This window comes from Typha latifolia, chromosome 1 (genome assembly GCF_019914945.1).
Source record: "Typha latifolia isolate L0001 chromosome 1, TyphaL0001v2, whole genome shotgun sequence".
NCBI classification, from domain to species: domain Eukaryota; kingdom Viridiplantae; phylum Streptophyta; class Magnoliopsida; order Poales; family Typhaceae; genus Typha; species Typha latifolia.
The window spans coordinates 23,209,657-23,228,696 of record NC_133086.1 but is presented as its reverse complement, the minus strand read 5'-3'; the positions used below and the strand labels follow the sequence as shown (position 1 = coordinate 23,228,696).

Sequence of the window (19,040 nt, the reverse complement as noted above, 5' to 3'; positions counted from 1 at the left end):
GAATCCTCTTCTTTCTCGCAGTGGTGCTAAACTCGATAGGAGAGTGTCATAGGATTGTCTTCTACCTCTCAGTACATCTCAACTTGCTGAACAGTACAAAGGGTAATTAAAGCTTAAAAAAGGCTCCGATATGTACTTAGTTCATTAAAGTAGGAAAGCATTGGGCTGTCTCTGACCCATAATTACATTAATTAATGTACCAGTTAATCTAAAATAACAGTGGTTTTGTTTTTATTATAACACTTAGATTTTAAATTGGATAGAGAGAGGTTTTTAATATTGTAAAATCTAATAGGTATAATATAGAATGGAAACTTCTTGTTGAAAACTTTATTAAGAGCTAGTTTTCTTGAGTCAATTTTCAGATCTCGTATCGTAGTTATAGTTGTCCACCGTTCTTGACCAAACTGACTAAGCCAAATTAAATTAAGAAGAAAAACACCCCCAATTCTATAAGACCATGTTAGTCTTTGGACCACCAGTAGTCCATTTGCTCTGCCCAAAAATAATAAAAATAAAATTGTCAATACCACCCCGGTAAAACTTTATATTATTGTGTATATGCAGATAAGTCCGACTCCCAAATCCCAAAAGAAAGTGGGTAATTTTATATCTTACCCCCTCCTGCGCGCATCGAGAGGTCGCTATCTCGGCGGCTCGCGCTTCCTTTTTGCTCTTCTCCTTTTGCCCCGGGAGAGACGTCTCCACTTTTCGCCGGACACATTCCCACTGTAGTAACTCCTTTTTATTTTATTTTATTTTCACGTGATCTTCTGATAGCTACCTCCACCTCGTAAGTCGTGGTTGAATAGAGAGAAGAAAAAGACTAGCCCAAAGGCATATGGTTCGTGGTCAGGCCAAGCCTAAACTTAGGAACGAGTCTCGTTGGGCTTCTTGGATCATTTCGTATCATGACCTAATCCCATCGTGTTACAATAACACTAGGATTAAACTGCATGTGAGTACCACATAAATGATACATACATACATACATACCTACATACATAAATACAGTGAGCCCAATCCAAGGCCAGCAAGATATTACTGGCTTATTGCTATTCGTACTAAACTATTATTATTATTCCACTACAATTTGTCCATGATTAGGCATCTCAGTGACCGTACGCTGTGTATATATGTTTTGTTCAGGTGTCTTGTCGCAATCTTATTCCTTGGCACAATAAACGAGGAAATGCCTCGTGATTCCCTTCTCTCTCTTTTCTTCTGATTAATTAATTATATATTTATTTATTTATATATATTATGGTGGCAGTGGAGTGGAGCCAAAAAGCAGTTAATGGCGCGGGACCCACGTGATCGGTGGTGATCGTACCTCGTCGGTCGCAATTAATGAAGTGATTGATGCGAGAAGAAGAAAGGGAGAAGGCGTCTATTTGTTTTCCTTCTTCTTTTTTCCCCTCTCCCGGAATGTCAGACTCCGTGTTCTGAGCTCAAAGGCAATTATGGCGCTGCTTTCAACTCCTTCCCGAGTCCGTCGCAATTCTTTTTTTTTTTTTAATTAGATTATCAGATTAGGCAGAACGGTCGTTTGTGTATTTTGATCTTTTTATTTTGTTTGTAACATTTGATATTTTTAAGAAAAAAAACGTATTATAGTAATTTAGGTAGATTCTATCAAAAACAAATCAACTCGGTAATTATATTTTTTTTATAATCAACAAGCTCATACGTGTTCGACTTCAACTCTAAATAATATTATAGATACATTATTTGATGGTTTGGTTCGATTCAGCTGGTGTCATGACAGTGAGGTTAGTTTGGAAGAGCAGCTCGACTACGCGATGTCTTGGAGTAAGTTTTAACGACGTTTGATTCGGAGTAATTTTTCGGCGGTTAAAAGCTTGGTGGAGCTTAAATATCTCTGTATCTAGAGAAGTTTAACGTTTTGTACAACTCATACCTAGCTTTCGAGTTTATGAATGATTAAAAAAATTTTAATACAAAAAATTTAGGTAGATTTACACCTCTAAATTCCAATATGAACTTTTTAGTCCATGGCTTTGGGGAGAACCGGGCGAGTTCTTAAGAACCGGCCGGACGCATCTGCGAGCAATAGCTGATTGTGTGCAGAACGGATGTAGGAATATTCTGCGTTCCGTGTATTTGACGGCCTGTTATTGGCTAGTAATTACTGCTGATTATTTTACTCCCCGTCAAAGGCTGGTACTTAAAATTTCTGTAGCCTTGCAGACAAATAAGTAGCAGATCACGTGGGGGTGTGTGATTGACTCGATGACTTGGACTGGAACGCAATGCTAATAAATTTAGTTTATATCGCCTACATAGATTCATTGTTATTAATGTTTATTTAAGATAAATGTACTTTTTATTTCATTATTAATCCACACTTAATTATATAAATGTTTTCTTATTCTATCACTGTATTTTACTTTAAAAAATAAAAAAATAAAATACCCCTCATTTGATCTTCAAATCTACTGCTCTATTTAATTTAACATTAATCTAAAAACTTATTCAAAGTCCATTTATATGAAAATTAATAGTTGATAAAACTAATGTCACAGTGTTTCGAGACATTTTATTCAAAATATATGGGTTATGATATGATAGTGACATAAATCAACCAACTTTAGTAGAGTTAGTAGATACATTCTTTACGGCCAAGAAGGTGTTCAGCTCTAATCCAAAATAATATTGTGAAGAAATTATTTGATGGTTGGTGATTTGGTGACTTAACTTGATTAGGTTAATAGCTTAGAGAAACAGCTTGGTAACGCAATGACTTGGAGCACATATAATTTTAAGCTTAACTTAGGCAGCTAAAAGCTCGGTGGGGTTTAAATGCCTCTGTTCCTAGAGAAGGTTGGCCGTTGGCCCTTTGTCGAGTCCATATCTAGCATTCAGGCTCATGAATGATAAAAAAAAATTAATAGTATGATAATAAAAGCAAAAAAAAATATAATTATTAAGAAAAATTAACGATATAGTATTTTGAATTATTTTAAATAAAATACAGTAGACGCGGAATGATAAATATTTATATGATATGATGAGAATAATAAAAATAAATTAAAACTTTAGCAATATATATGCACTAATACCTATTTGAATGACCAACCAAGCAAGTAAGGTAGTTTAGCTACAATTTGGGCCCCTCCCCTCCCCTCCCCTTGGGACCAAAGAAGCTCACATGCATGCTTCACCCACCATTATATCATTTGTTATTGTCATATGGTTGACATTCTCAGAGTTATATAGCTTTCAAACTCAATTTATTTATCATGTCCTTCTCCACTAAATTAATAGGAGTATATAAACAACTAATGCCACTCCCAAGCTCTTTCATGTGATCTCATCTCCCCCACTTGCAATAGCTAGAACAACACATCATGGAGGCCATGACACTGCAATGCATATTGACACCACAATGAATTTATGGTGTCATTTAATCATCTATACAAGAGTTCTATAAAATTAGAGGAAATTATTGGGTGTAAGATATAATTAACCCAACTGTTATCCTCATTAAATGCATGCGGTTTAGATATGCATTTGTCCAAAGTGGCGTGAGAGTTAGAATAGAATAAACCACTTTGGCAAGTCAAAACAAAAGGAAGGGTATATAAAACTGTCAGTGTGCAGAGATTCCTGTAGTAATTAAAGCCTGATGAGTTAACTTACACTTGGTGTGAAAAAAGTTAGATCTGATGTGACAAATGACAAATATTGGGAGGCCCAAAAGAGGGGTTGTTTGTTATTGAAGAGTTAGGGCATCATGTAGCATGGTGGGGGATGTGAATTTTTTTTTAATGTAGGGAATTATGTAGATAGGCACAAGAATTTATGATAGCTTAGATGTCTGTGTATCCACTTTTAGCCCATGGATTAGGTTTAGGGGTAGTTTTTATCTTTGGAAGAAGCAAATTAAAAGTTTTAAATTTGGGATTTTGTTTTAAGTATAAAATGTCACTTTTTAAAATGTGACATTTGATTTATGTATAAGAAATTTTATTTGTGAATCATATCTTTCTTAAATATATTTTGTAATCAAACAACTCCTTTATATATATATATATATATTAACTAAATTTTTGTATAATATAAATCATGTGTTAAGTTATGTATAAAAATTTTCAGTAACCTAACGTAAACTTATTTAAACATAAATATTTTATTTTACAATCATATAATAAAATATAGATAAATTAAAAAACTAAACAGGATCCTAGTTTTTACATCATTATTTCTTAAAACTCTTATAGTCAACAGTTGAATTATAATACATTTAACAATAAAAGAATAAAAATACCTATATCTTTTTGCTTACATTACTCTCAACTTTTAAATAATAAGCTTTTGACATATAGTTATCATAAAGTAAGCAGAAGATATCTATTAAAAAGAATATGCAATCAAATAAGAAGCTTTTGAGGGTATACAAGCGAAGAAAAGCCCTTAAAAGAAGAGATGAGCTACTTAATTACTTGGTTCGAGAATAACCTTTAGAACTCAGAAAGTTCACACTTGTCCATTTCAGCTACTTTAATGAGTTGGTCCAAAAGCCAAAACAAGAGTAAGTAAATTGTGGTAATCCAACTCCAGAAGCAAAAGGAATAAGACAAGAAGCCAGCTATATACTATTCTGATGCCACTGCTCAGAATCAATGCTATCTACAAGCAGTTCCTGGAACCAACCAAGATAAATTAAGCTCATTTCGTAGATCTGAAGTTTAGAGGAAGTAGAATGGTCGAGATATTTACAAGAAGTTTCAAGTAAACGAGATGGGACTGCAAGGTTTTAGGAATTGGAGAAATGGAGGACTTAAAAGCGTAGTAGACTTCCCTTTGTGAAGGCCCAGCCCAGAGGCCCAGGTCCAACTAAACATCCATATGCTCAATCTCATAGATTCAAAGATTTGATTCTAAAAATTTAGAGAAACTTATAATTATCACATTATGTAACCATTAAAGCTCTCTCTTTTCAATGTGATGGTTCATTTGTGAACAGTACAGAAGCCGGAGGGACTGGTTTCATCGTCTCACAGCCTGATGGAACTGTATCTCTTGCCGGGCGCAAATGTGGACGGTACAATTCGTCTATTAATGAAGAAGTATTGACAATTAGGGAGGCGCCGATTGGTATTCAACGAAAGAATTACACCAACTTATGAATTGAAATTGACTCTTCCACTCTTGTTGGCATTTTGCAAGGTGGTAAGAAGCCACACTAAGCCACACCGGTCCTTAACATCCATTATCGATGATATTATCCATCTAACTAATAATTATAAAAATTGTAAAGTTAGTCACACTATCCGAAAGCCAACTGAACTGCAGACTGGCTTATTAACTATGGTAGAAGCTTAGGTTTCGAGTGTACTTGGGATGGGAGATATCCTCTAGAGCTTAGGTATATTTTAGTATCCGATATTTTGAGAGACGTTTGTAATCGATTAGTTAATCTATAAAATATGTTTTCCTTAAAATAAAATAAAATAAAAAACACTCTCTTTTCTTTTATTTCACGTGAAAAAAGAGATATCAATTCTAGCCATACCTAATTTGACCATCTTGTGAACTTAATTATAGAATCATATTAAGACAACAAAATGTTTTAGGTACAAATCAGAATATTGATTTCCAATGAATATGATCAAGTCCAGCATCTAAAATATTAAAAATCACATTCAATAACTTTAAATCTCAAATGTAGGGGAGCGAGATAAGAATAATTTAGAAAATATAAAAATATTATTTGAAATATAGGGTGTTATTTTATTTATTCAGTTAGATGTTCGTTTCGGTATTAATTAAATCAAATATAGGGTGTTATTTATATTATCTTTTAAAAAATAAGTTTTTATTCTAGGATTAAATAATAAGAGTATTGCATTTTGCTTGATAAATTGGTTTAATGAATAATTTAGATTTTTTTTTTCCTTCTCACTTGGGAGTTGGAAGATGGAAGACAAAAATGACGAATTCGATGTAACTGATAATAATACCACGTGGAGCAGAAGAATACCACAGCCGTCTATCTAGTAAATCTAACGGTCAACTCACGCCTTAAAGAACGGACGGTGGAGATGCGGAGTTGCAGAATAAGCCGACGTAACCACGAGGATTTAGTAATTAATTATAGGTCCATAATAAGTAGCGGTTCTCCCACGCAGGCCCCTTTAATCCAACGACCATTTATTCCACTCTCCAACCTCTCGAACCCTGGGAAAGATCTAGGGAGAGCTCGTCTCGATTCCCCGCCTCTCCTCTGGCTTCTCCTCGATCCTCCTCGCTCTTCTCGTCTGGGCGTGCTTCGTGATCTAATCGCGTACGTCAGGTTAGAAATCCACCTCCAGATCCGTTTCTTTTGCTTCCAATGTTACTTTTATGTTTCCCCCCCTAGATTCACACCCCTTCAGGTTTGGATCTGGCGTTAAAGAAGCTAATCTTTGCGTCGGTTAGGGTTTGTGGCTGTTTTTTTTTTTTGATTGTTTTTGATAGATTCCTTCCGCCCTTAGCCTAGAGACATCGTATTATTTTTAAAGATTTGCGTAGATCTGATCTGCCGCAAGAGAGATTTATATTCTATTGCTGGTTTTTATTTATTTATTGATTTATTTTATCGCTTTATTTGATCTCAGGGTTACTGGGAAGTGATATAGATCTGAGGAATATTAGGATTTGGGAAGACAGATCTGTGAGTATAAGTTATAAATTTGACAGAATTAGCTGTAGTCATGGCGAGGGTTCATATCTCAGAGACTCTTTGTTCTTTCTTATGTGTGCTCCTGATCATGTCTCCGAGCACTGCGTTCTATCTTCCTGGTAGTTATATGCACACCTATTCGCAAGGCGAAACCATATCCGTTAAGGTGAATTCCCTCACCTCTATTGAGACCGAGCTCCCCTTTAACTATTACACCCTCCCGTACTGCCAACCCAAGGGCGGGATCAAGAAGAGCGCTGAGAACTTGGGGGAGCTTCTCATGGGGGATCAGATTGATAACTCTCCTTACCAGTTTCGTGTCTATGTTAATGAGTCGGTTTACCTATGCACCACGAGCCCATTGAATGAGCATGAGGTAAAGCTCTTGAAACAGAGGACTCATGATCTCTATCAGGTGAACATGATTCTCGACAACCTCCCGGTGATGCGTTTCACTGAACAAAATGGTGTCACCATTCAGTGGACTGGGTTTCCAGTTGGGTACACCCCTGATGGAAGTTCAGAAGATTATATCGTCAATCATTTGAAGTTTAAGGTCTTGGTCCATGAGTACGAAGGAAGTAATGTGCAGATTATTGGCACTGGGGAAGAGGGCTTAGGAGTGATCTCAGAGACCGATAAGAAGAAGATGTCCGGTTACGAGATTGTGGGTTTTGAGGTTATCCCATGCAGTGTGAAGCGTGACCCAGAAACCATGTTGAAGCTTAATACATATGATAATATTGAACCTGTGAATTGCCCACTGGAACTTGAGAAGTCTCAAGTGATTAGGGAGCAGGAGAGGATTTCATTTACTTACACAGTTGAGTTTGTGAAGAGTGACATCAGATGGCCTTCACGTTGGGATGCTTACTTGAAGATGGAAGGTGCAAAGGTCCACTGGTTCTCAATAATGAACTCCCTGATGGTCATCTTCTTTTTGGCTGGTATCGTCTTTGTTATATTCTTGAGGACTGTCCGGAGGGATCTAACCAGATATGAGGAGCTTGACAAAGAAGCACAAGCTCAGATGAATGAGGAACTATCAGGATGGAAACTCGTTGTTGGTGATGTTTTTAGAGAGCCAACTTGCTCAAAACTACTATGCGTCATGGTCGGAGACGGGGTACAAATTTTGGGCATGGCAGGCGTAACAATTGTCTTTGCTGCTTTTGGGTTTATGTCTCCCGCCTCAAGAGGAATGCTTTTGACCGGAATGATTATTCTCTATCTCATCCTTGGTATTGTGGCTGGATATATCGGTGTAAGGCTTTGGAGGACCATTAAAGGCAGCTCTGAGGGATGGAGGTCTGTTTCCTGGTCAATTGCCTGCTTTTTTCCAGGCATAGTTTTTGTCATTCTCACTACGCTAAACTTCATACTGTGGGGAAGCAAGAGCACTGGAGCTCTACCCATCTCGTTATTCTTCACTCTTCTGTCATTGTGGTTTTGCATTTCTGTGCCTCTTACCCTTGTGGGTGGCTTCTTGGGCACACGGGCTGAGCATATAGAGTTCCCTGTTCGAACCAACCAGATTCCAAGAGAAATCCCTCCACGGAAATATCCTTCATGGCTCCTTGTCCTTGGTGCTGGAACACTACCATTTGGCACCTTGTTCATTGAACTCTTCTTCATCCTCTCTAGCCTTTGGCTTGGGAGGTTCTATTATGTGTTTGGTTTCCTACTCGTTGTCCTTCTTTTGCTGGTCGTTGTTTGTGCTGAGGTGTCCGTCGTCCTCACCTACATGCATCTCTGCGTGGAGGACTGGAGGTGGTGGTGGAAAGCTTTCTTTGCTTCTGGGTCAGTTGCCCTCTATGTGTTCCTTTACTCCATCAACTACTTGGTCTTTGACCTTAGAAGCTTGAGTGGCCCTGTTTCTGCAATACTTTACCTCGGGTATTCATTGATCATGGCTCTGGCAATCATGTTATCTACCGGCACAATTGGCTTCTTGATGTCATTCTCTTTCATCCACTATCTTTTTTCGTCAGTAAAGATTGATTGAAGGCTGTTTGCTTATACTCTTAACTTCCTTCAACATCTCGTCACAGCTTTAAGGTTTTTATTATCCATCCAGCAAACTCGAATGGATCTGCTACTATCTTGCAAACCAGCCTGTGAATTGGGACAACTGTAATGTAGTTGCAACTGCAGCTGTTTCCTATTCTGAAACTTATTTTGTAGCCTATGAGATGTGTTTCAAAGCTCAGTTCATTTTGTTCTTTATCATTTCCTAGAATCATGCAGAAAACTCATGTAAGTCAGGCTTGCTTGGTTTTAGCAAATATCAAAACAGTTTCTCATATTTGTTCTACTTTTATGATTCTGGTGCATGGAATTTATCTGTTAAGTTTGTTGGCCATAATACTAAGATTTCTGGGAAAGAACAATACTGTGTGGTTCTTTATTTCACCTTGTTGGTAACTGGTATTGAGCCATTTATTATTAAAGCTCCATTTCTTCTGATTGCTTCTTGCTAGTATAAACATAATATCATGTGGAACTATATTTACATAGGTGCAGTTGGCCTTTCATCATGTATAGTATTCATAACTTGCTTTCTGCCCTAATGTGACTCATTAATTATTTCTTCAATATTGTTAGCTTTCCTTCTTTTTTATAGTTTTACTGTGCCTTTTTATTAGCTCTTCTTTTTTCCCCCATTTAATGATGATAGCTCTACGGAAGATTTTTGTTAGAACTGACAATGGCGTTTTGAGTGTAATGAGGAAATAACTGTTGGGTATTCTTACGAATCATCTAAGTAGATGTTGCTGAAGAGATTTGTCTTTATCTTACTCTTCGCATGGATGTTTATCTTCTTGGTTTTCCTCATGTAAACAGATGGTCAGTCATAACTTGATTGCAGATCCTCTACAGCCTCAACTCAAAAGATAATAATACTATATGCTTCTCTCTTCTATTATGTTCTCTTCCATTGGATTTCTCATGGAAGCAAACTGATGAATTTCCCCTAGACTTATGAAGCCTCTACAGGGAATAACGTCAAGGAAAATAGTTTTAAGCACACATATCATCAAGTTAGCTAGGAAGTGAAACATACTTTGGGAAATTTTCAAAATAGTTTAAACATAGTACCATGTGAAAAAGGAAAAAAAAATTACGCTAGATGCTAACGGAACCATTTGTTGAGACAGTAGAAGCTCATAGAAAACCACCACACTGAATTCAAAAGAAAAACATGCATATATCTATGACTTAGATGGAACAAAGCAAACTTTGCTGAGTCATTACTCTTATTAATTAACTAGCAGAATGATATACTACTGATTGGTAGAGGAGCCTTTCTACCCCATGGCGTACTTCTGTGTCCATGATCGGGCAGTTAACTCATACTTGGCTCTGTCAGTCTTGTACATTTGAGCAATCTCAGGAACCAAAGGATCATCTGGGTTGGGGTCTGTCAGGAGTGAGCAAATTGACAATAGCACCTGCAGTTTACATTAAAATAATATATTAGAGCTAAAACAGATAATAACATCCACAACTTTCAAAATCTATGTTGTAAAAAGCACCCATTGTAATAACATTGAGTAATTCATAACTCAAGGGTGAGGGTGACAAAGATATACAAGCAGTAAGTGACAAAAGATGAACTGCCTGGATAACTTAATCTGGCTTCCCCAAGTTCTCCTGTGCAAATCAAGGTCACTCAAGTGTGGGTCCACCAGATTATTCTACTTTCTACCAGTTCTTGTTACACAAACAAGCCTATTCCTGCTGAGTAGGAGTTCATTTGTACAACACGACTTAGTTAAGCCAGAAAAAAATCAAATAAGTAATTTGAGAACCAGCAAGTAAAAAATGGAGGTATATGCAGCTTTAACGCGGTAGGAAGAGTAAGAACTAAACCAGTAGCTCTCTAGAGCAGAGTCAAACAGCCCACAGATTAGCTGAAGAAACAAAACTTGTTACACACCATCTTCGCATTCCCAAAGTTATGCATATGAATTCACCCTAATCATCCCAAGAACACATGACAGAGCCACTACTAACTATCATATATATCTGATGTCGGAACTTTATTCACCAGTTCCTTTTTACCAAATTTAAACCAATAAAGCAGTATATATTTCATTCAAAGTGAATGAATATCTATTGAAATCTTCAAAGCAGTAAAGACAACCATGTGGTGTTGACATAATTATTCAACTAAAATATCACCTTGGATATAGTCAGAGCGGGGCTCCATTGGTCCTTGAGGATGTCAAGGCAGATGCTACCATTACTATTGATGTTTGGATGAAAAACTTTGGTACGAAAAGCCACCTGAAAAAATAAATTATTGTTTTAAAAGTCAAAAAGCCATAAATGACAGTAGATAGCATGGCTTGAGCTCTGCAACTAGAAGAACAGAAAAATTGAAAGAATCTCACGCCCCAGCAGGTCCAGCACGACTAACTTCTTCTTTTAGTGTTTATCAGAAAAGGTTTAGAATCTAGGTAGCATGACTACACATAGTTTAAGAAAGTCTCATGAAGCACATACATAGATTGCATCATGTCATACGTGCAAGATCCAGAAAACCAACAAAAGCTAATTAGAAAATGCCTTCTTTTACTATTAAGAGTTATTTGTACAAGACTCTGGATCTTAGATGCACGATCTGCATAAAAAGTGACTTAAACTTACACGGTAACAATATGCATGTACCAAGAGGAAGCTCTATATTCCTTTATCATGAACACGCCTCAGTTAATGACCTCAAATATGGCAATGTATGGGTAAATTATCTACACCAAATTGAATCCAATTTTCTCTCAACAAGTTAACTTTTTTGTAGATCATCAAGTATCTATATATATATATATATATACCCATTCCCGAAGTACCAATACTTTTCCCGAAAATGAGGCAAAGACATCCATAAAATTTCGCCAATAATACAACCAAGAATATAAGCAAAAACAATGTTAGAAAGGTACAACCAAGAAATCTTCTTAGAAAATTTAGATTGTTCATATATTAACTATCTAGAAAACCCACATAACTAGCCTGAACAGGGAAACCAAGGCAAGCTCGAGAGCGAAGAAAGAAGTTACACATCCTCTTGTAACCATACTGTTTCAGATTTCATTTTTAGCAAAGCACTGCTCCATGATATAATTGTACACGAGGACTATTCAATAACTAAGAACATCCTCCACTCCAATGTTGGCGAAAGAAATGCAAACTATAATGTTATACACAGCAAAAGCCAAACATGCTATTAGAAACATGTTACTAGCATGCGTTTATAAAATAAGAAGAAAGCACTTACGTTAGGTGGCTTAAATGGATAATCCGGTGGGAAGTGAATATTGACAATAAAAACACCACCTGAGAAGGGACTATCAGAAGGTCCCATAATGGTTGCTTGCCAGTGAAAAACGTCCGCAGCAACAGGACCTACAATATGAAAACAAAACAAGCTTCTTTAGTAGCTCTTAAATAAAATAAATCCCACAGGTCTGTAACAGAGTTGGCTTTTTAAAATAACCTATAAGAGCTAACTGGTTTCTACTAGAGAGTAAAGGTAACTTGACGTAATAAAATAGAAAACAAGGGTCTCCTATCTTATCTATAAAGGGGCTTCAGCTTTGTATATCTTAATCTTCTTTTTGTTCAAGGACTGAAGCAATCTAAGATGGTTATTCCAGAGGAACACACACAAACCAAATTAAAAGATACATATGAAAAAATCCAAATAATAAAAGATGGTTACCTGCACTGCAAGATGCAGGAGGATCCTTCTTCAAGTCCTTTAACTCCTTCTGAATCCTCTTCAAAGCCATGAATAGCTGCTTATAACCTCTAAGTTAATAAAGAAAATGATAGGTTTCTATCAAATAACAAACTTAAGCAAAACAGACAACAAACAGGATTGCCAATAATATAAAACACAAGCATAGAGGAGAACTATCCAATAGCAGTCAAAGAATACATCGAAACAGATGCAAACTACCACAGTATGAACAATTTCCTCCGAGAAAGCTCAAAGCAAAAATAAATAAATTCAAATACCGGATCTTTCAGGCAAGATGGGATGCTTTCTATCAAGAATACTCCTAAGAAATCAGAACAACAGTACACGTTACAATGGATCGAAAGTAAGAAAGAAAACGAAGAATTCCCGGGAATCAACAACGATAGCACGATAAATCGAAGAGAATTCGAACTCTTATACTGCCTAATACCCACCAATTCCTTCGCGTGCTTAGGGTTTCTCGATTCTTTTCCGAGAACACTTACTGGATTCGGTCTTATGAGATGTCTCTTTATTTGTAATTGTGCAGCGTAATGGGTGAAACGTTAAAACCGGTCTCATATTTGGAAGGAGAAGAAAGTTTGGAAGGCTGACGTGGCAAGGACAAAAGTCTCAAGATATTTTTTTTTTACTTTTATATTCTTACCATATCGGCCATATGCAAATCTACATATGGTAATGAGGAGAAATTGTTTAGGAAGGATATGAAATATTTTCCAATTAATTTGATATAAATATATACTAAATTCAGATCCATTCTAAGAAGGCATTTAATTTATGTTAGGATAATAGACTTTATAAATATATCTATTTGACAAGGATGAATATGGAACGAGTATGAGAGTGGATTCGATAGGATTTTTTTGTAGTTTTGAAGAAGAAGAAATAAAAGTTTCCATGTAAAAGGCTTGTCTTACTTAACATAGAAGATATTGTTTAGTGTTGCCAAATGATGGCCAGACTAGGTGACATGGAGAGAGTCATTCTTATGAATTCCAAATATACAAGTGCTAAGTGCTGATCAATAAAATCGAGAAGGTTCGCAGACAGTAAGCAGTACATCAGCAAGAATAAGAGTAGCTAGCTAGGACAAGATCTTGGAGATGACAAAGAAGTCAAATAATTTGTTCCAATTAATTAAGAATTATGTCTAGTATTTTATGGTGATTTAATTTTTAGGGAAGACCTAAGAGGGCTCATCTTTTTTGTTTAGAAGAGATGGAACATGGTGAACTTTGTGCCAGTCCTTGCCTTTACCCTTGTCGAGTCTTAAGCAGAACTCTCTGGGCATCCCAAACAAGCGCAACTCCTGGAGAGTGGTCACATATTGCAACTCGGGAAGCTCCCGGAGGTAATAGCATTCTTCTATCTGGAGGCGTTTAAGCTGAGGCATTGCATTATCCTCCACCTTCCACTCCTCCAGTTGGTCCAAATGTCGAACTTCCAAGGATAGCAGCTGAGGGAATCCTCCAACGGAGCAGCAACTCATCTTCTTCCCAACGTACGCCCTGTATCCGAGTCTAAGAGTCCTGAGACTGCGGAGCTGTGCCAGCTTCGGCATCGGATCCTGCTCCAACCCGGACTCGGTCAGCGTCAGCTTGGTCAGGTGAGGTGGGAACTCAATCGCGTCGATGAGTCGACTCCGTAACCATTCCCCGTCTAAGCGCATCTCCTGTATGTGCTCATGACTCGGAGACGTCCTCGTATCCATCTCTTCTGGAATACCACTCCCTAAGGCTATGAGCGTTAACGAGACGAGTTGTTTCTGCTTCTCGAGCAAACTATTGACCGCCTTCCAACCAATTCGGCCATGCCAGTTGCAAAGCTTCAGTTTCCGAAGACCAGTGAGGTTTGACAGTAGTGTTCCTCCTCCTAGTGTTATCCATGTCTCTGGAAGGTTTACGAGTCCAAGGGTCTGGAGGTCTCTCAGATCGGCGGATGGTGGTGGTCCGAACACTAATTTCTTACGAGATATATGGACATGCCTCAGCACCTTGATCCCCCAAACGGGGTCTGGGACACAACTTATCTTGGTGTCTCTGACGTCGAGAGTTTGAAGGCTTCGGAGACGGCCGATGGAGGACGGGAGCTGGCGTAAGCGGCTGTGTCTCAACCCAAGGTATCGCAAATGGACCATGTACTTGATCTCCTCCGGAAGATGCCGGAGATGGCGAGCGCCGTTTAATTCCATCACCTTCAGTAGCTTGAAGCCTTCGACGCCTTGCGGATTGGAGGAACCGAAGGACAAAATCGAACGGAGGTTGGGCGTGGTGAGTCTCCTCAGATCGACGATCTCGTTGTTATGGAGCGCCGCGCGGCGCGCTTCGAAGGGCTCGTCGTTGGTGCCGTTCTGATGCACTGCGAGGAAGCCGTCCTCTTTGGCTTCGGAAAGGGCGAGATCTCGGAGTAGATCGTGAACCCGGCAGGCCTTGACGCCGCTGAGGGACGACGACCTCTGGGCGACTTGGACCATGCACCTCTGGATCAGCTCCTCTAAGAAGCTCTCCGCCGTCTCTTCCAAGGTTCCCCGGGTCCCCTGCGAAATAAATCCCTCCGCAATCCACATCTTGGTCAGTGATCCCGCCGGGATCTTGTAGTCTTCCGGGAAGGAAGCTAAGTACATGAAGCATGGCTTGAGAGAGCTGGGCAGGTCCTCGTAGCTCATTGCAAGGATGTCCATGCATTCTTTTCCGTCGGATTGCCAATCCAACGTCTGGGCCACTCTGTGCCAGGCGCCGTACGTCCTTTCTCTGATCGATAGGAGACCGCCTAAAACCACGAGAGCTAGAGGTAGTCCACCACATCTCTTGACGAGCTGCTGCTGCGCTAGACGCATCAGATCAGGAGGGCAGCCTGCGGAGGGATCTTCGTTTGGGAACGCCTTCTTGAACAAGAGTTGTAAGCTCTCCTCCTCATCGAGGAACCGGAGCTCATAGGGGACGGAGCCGGGGTCCGCCCGCTTGGCGACCTTGAGGAAACGGGAGGTGAAAAGAACTCGGCTTCCGTTGTTCTCGTCGGGGAAAGCCTCTCTAATTCGATCCCACACGACGTCGTTCCACACATCATCCATCACAATCAGGTACCTCACGCACCTCAAAGATGGCATAAGCTGCTCGATGAAGTACCCTTCGTCCTTCCCCAACTCTTCCTTTTCCATCTTTCCACGCTTCTCGAGTATGTTCTTCAGTAGATCAACCAGTTTGTATTCCTGGGAGATGGTCAGCCAGATTCGGAAATCGAAGTGAGCCTTCACTTTGCTGCTGTTGTACGCCTTCCGGGCGAGAGTGGTCTTTCCGAGGCCACCCGTCCCGACAATTGAAACGACGCGCCGGCGAGATCCTCCGGCTACTAGTCGGTCGATGATGCTTTCCTTGTCGCTCTCGAAGCCGACGACCTCGGAGTCGTCCACGTCGGGAATGATGGGCCGCCGGAGAGTCAGGGGTCGGCCTTCTCCGCCACCACTGCTCCCCAAATTGTCGATTCCATACGCGGTTCTGCTTGCGGAGATCTCCTGAATCTTCGCGAGGATGGCTGTGATCTGGTCGCCGACCTTGTGGCGAGCTACCAGCTCATTGGGCTTCGAGACGCACTTGAGGACGTACCTCTTGACGACGCCCACGTCTCTCCGGTGGCTCCTCCCGACCTCGACCAAGTAGGTGTCGACGACGTCCTCGATTTGGTGGGCGACGTCTCGGATCTCCTTCACCCAGTGCTTCACCCTCTCGTCCGCCTTTCTCTTCGAATCCGCGTCCGCTAAAAAGCAGTTCATCCGGCTCAGCTCGCGCTGGGCCGTCTTGATTAGGTCGCGGACGCCATGGAGGAAGACAGCTTCTTGGAGCAGGAGGTCTCCGAGCTTCCTCACGACAGAGGAAACCACAGATTCAGACATCTCTTTTCCTTCTCTTTCTTCCGTCTATCTCAGTGGAGTGGGCACATATTAATTGCATTTAGTAGGTAGATAGATTAGATAAACGGGATAATTTCAAATTACGGCAGAAGTTATACTTAAAATTAAAGTGGAAAGCTTTGTAGTCTATTCTTTGGAATTTTTTTTTTCTTCCAAAAGAAGATTCTTCGAAACAGTCATTTTAGTCTTCCACTTAAATCGATTCTTCTCTCTCCTCTCCCAATTTATCTAACTATTTTATATTTACCAAAGTTCAATTATCATCTTATTCTTGAAAAAAATTATTATTTTAATTAACTATTAATTTCAATTATTATTTTTCCTCTGTGTCTCTTTATCTCCTCATATCTTAGTTATTTGACATAAAGTATCTCCAGAGGAATTTCAAATGACAATTCCAACAAAGAAACGATTATGCTTCTCCACTCATCCCCGAGCCCTTAATAATTGGAAACTTCCACGCACTAAAAAAAGATTTCATTCACGATCATGGAGTTATTGCTGATGTCGATGGCCATTGACTGGATGTGTCCACTCGCCAATTTGCCATTTTTCTAGTCTCATAATAATAAGTACCCTTTCCCGAGGCTTCTCCGATCTGGAGATTTTATTAAGGTTCCATCAAGTCTATTCACTTGCTTGATAACCCTAGGTTCATACTATCCACCGTCGTAATAGAGCCGAGAAAGATGTAATATATTCTTCTAAAATAAATAAAACTGCTCAAGACTTTAAGAAACGCGATACTAATCAGACTCAAAATGTGAGAGGTTCTAAACTGCCATTTGCAAGGAAAATGGTCGTCAAACGAAGAAGAAGAAGATAATAATTTGTTTGCATTTGTTTTGAATCTAGTTGGATTCATGATGTACCATCAAAATTCTTAGTAGATTGATAATAGTGTTTCTATTCATCTTGCCATGACTTCACAGAAATTCATAAGCAAACAGAAGATAACTGAATTGGAAGTTATACTTAGAATTATAAATAATGAAAAAATTCATGCTAAATTTATACAAGATGTTAAGTTTAAATTTAATTCTACTTGTTTAAAAGAAACCTTCTTTATATCTTCTTAGACAGAACTTAAAATCTCATCTCCTTATTTAATAAAATTAGATATATTTAACTATTAAATATATATGTATATTATAATCATCATTATTGTTAAATTTTAGAGCTTTTTTCAATGCCCTTCCTATCTATCTATCCTTCTAAGTCAATATACTAAGGGTCTAATAGAAACACTGAAAATTTAAGTGATTATTTATTTCCAAATTATAATATCTAAGTTGACACTATTTAATAAGTACTTCTGCATATAGACCCTCAACTTTTTTTATTTATGTATATATCCTTTTAAATTCATATCCATATGTATACCTTTCACGTTATTTTTGACAATTATATTATTTTAGTAATTTATCAATTATATTTATCTCTTTGATTATCTTTTAATTACTTACATATATCTCTCCTTAGTTTAAGATTGATTTAAACTAAAATTTGATAATAAATACAGGCAGAGTATTAAATTTAAATTAAAGTTTATCTCTTATAAATAAATAATTAAATTTAAATTATCCAATATTAAATAATATAAACTATAATTAAGATATAATCATATTTAAGAGAAAAAAATTTTAATTTAAAAAAAAAGAACGTGTAACTCAAAAGTTAGTAATCTAATCTCTTCACTAATATGCTCTTTGTTTTCGTATTGTGGTGTTGGAACCTAGGAATACCGACATCTAGAGATCGTATTCATTTTCTGAGAGAATGTCATGAAATATATAGATTATAACATCCTATATTTTTTTTATCACACAAAACTTAAGATCATGTAATAAGCCTTGTTCATATACTCAGAATTTTTGTAATGGAATTTAAGAGGCTTCTAGACCTGAATTTTAAGCGTTTTGACCCTTATGTTTTTAACGCTTGATAGTACAACTTGAAAATATCGTATTTAAATATAAAGAAGCATTAATGTTAACGGTTTAAAAGAGCATGGATTTTGGGGGTTTGAGATTCGAACTTTCATGTTCTTGTAGTCATTGCTAGGAAAATACAAGAAGTCAAGAAGATATTATAGCAGTCTCACATCAATAGCCTAGAAAGAGCACACAGAAGATACCTTACCATCTCTTTATTATTTATTAAAGGCTACCAAAAAGGTTTATTTTTGCACGACCAGAGTAGAAACTACCTTAAAATTCAATTGAAGCCCAATAGAGGAAACCAACTTAAGTTTCAACGGAATCCAATCATGAGGTCAACGAGTGTGTGAGCAATGGGAAGCAGTTCCCTTGCTGACCGACTATAAAATTTTCCTGCAATTTCTATAACAAATCTGTCAAAAGAGCATACAAAATATTAAATTTTATTTCAACTATTTTAGATGTAATATCGATATTTATAGAGAAGAAGCATACAAAGGGAATCTTCTCCATCAACTGTAATCTACTCTAATCTGCAGAAGCTTCTTACAGTCAGAAGCTCCATCACCTCCAATTTCTCTCTCTCAATTTTTTTTTAAAAAAAAACCCCACTCGCATAAGCAAGAGAGAAGAGAAAGAGAATAGTGGGTTGACCCGGCGCGATGTTGGTGAGCAACCTGCCCAGGAGCCTCACGCACTCTGCGGGCGTTGAATTCTTTATACAAATCATGCTCCTTT

The 19,040-nt window shown here is 38.2% G+C and overlaps 3 protein-coding genes across 5 annotated transcripts; 1 reads left to right on the top strand and 2 right to left on the bottom strand.

The window, feature by feature from the left end:
• Nucleotides 1–6,160: 6,160 nt before the first annotated feature.
• Nucleotides 6,161–8,991, top strand: LOC140785063 (transmembrane 9 superfamily member 12-like). Its single transcript, XM_073132774.1, has 2 exons — nucleotides 6,161–6,319; nucleotides 6,624–8,991. The coding sequence occupies exon 2, from the start codon at nucleotides 6,720–6,722 to the stop codon at nucleotides 8,691–8,693; it is 1,974 nt and encodes a 657-aa protein (XP_072988875.1). The 5' UTR covers nucleotides 6,161–6,319; nucleotides 6,624–6,719; the 3' UTR covers nucleotides 8,694–8,991.
• An 881-nt stretch (nucleotides 8,992–9,872) lies between these two features.
• Nucleotides 9,873–13,846, bottom strand: LOC140785073 (ubiquitin-conjugating enzyme E2 28-like). 3 transcript variants are annotated; one of them, XM_073132794.1, is made up of 5 exons: nucleotides 13,707–13,846; nucleotides 12,414–12,489; nucleotides 11,970–12,097; nucleotides 10,874–10,978; nucleotides 9,873–10,140 (listed from the first exon to the last, which is right to left on the bottom strand). In XM_073132794.1, the coding sequence occupies exons 2-5, from the start codon at nucleotides 12,481–12,483 to the stop codon at nucleotides 9,997–9,999; spliced, it is 447 nt and encodes a 148-aa protein (XP_072988895.1). In that variant the 5' UTR covers nucleotides 12,484–12,489; nucleotides 13,707–13,846; the 3' UTR covers nucleotides 9,873–9,996. The 3 variants fall into 3 exon arrangements, with proteins under 3 accessions (XP_072988895.1, XP_072988904.1, XP_072988887.1); XM_073132803.1 differs by lacking the exon at nucleotides 13,707–13,846 and adding an exon at nucleotides 12,890–13,132 and having other exon boundaries at nucleotides 12,414–12,502; XM_073132786.1 differs by lacking the exon at nucleotides 13,707–13,846 and adding an exon at nucleotides 12,890–13,127.
• On the bottom strand, nucleotides 13,456–16,466 carry LOC140785054 (probable disease resistance RPP8-like protein 2). Its single transcript, XM_073132761.1, has one exon. The coding sequence runs from the start codon at nucleotides 16,342–16,344 to the stop codon at nucleotides 13,642–13,644; it is 2,703 nt and encodes a 900-aa protein (XP_072988862.1). The 5' UTR covers nucleotides 16,345–16,466; the 3' UTR covers nucleotides 13,456–13,641.
• Nucleotides 16,467–19,040: the final 2,574 nt, after the last annotated feature.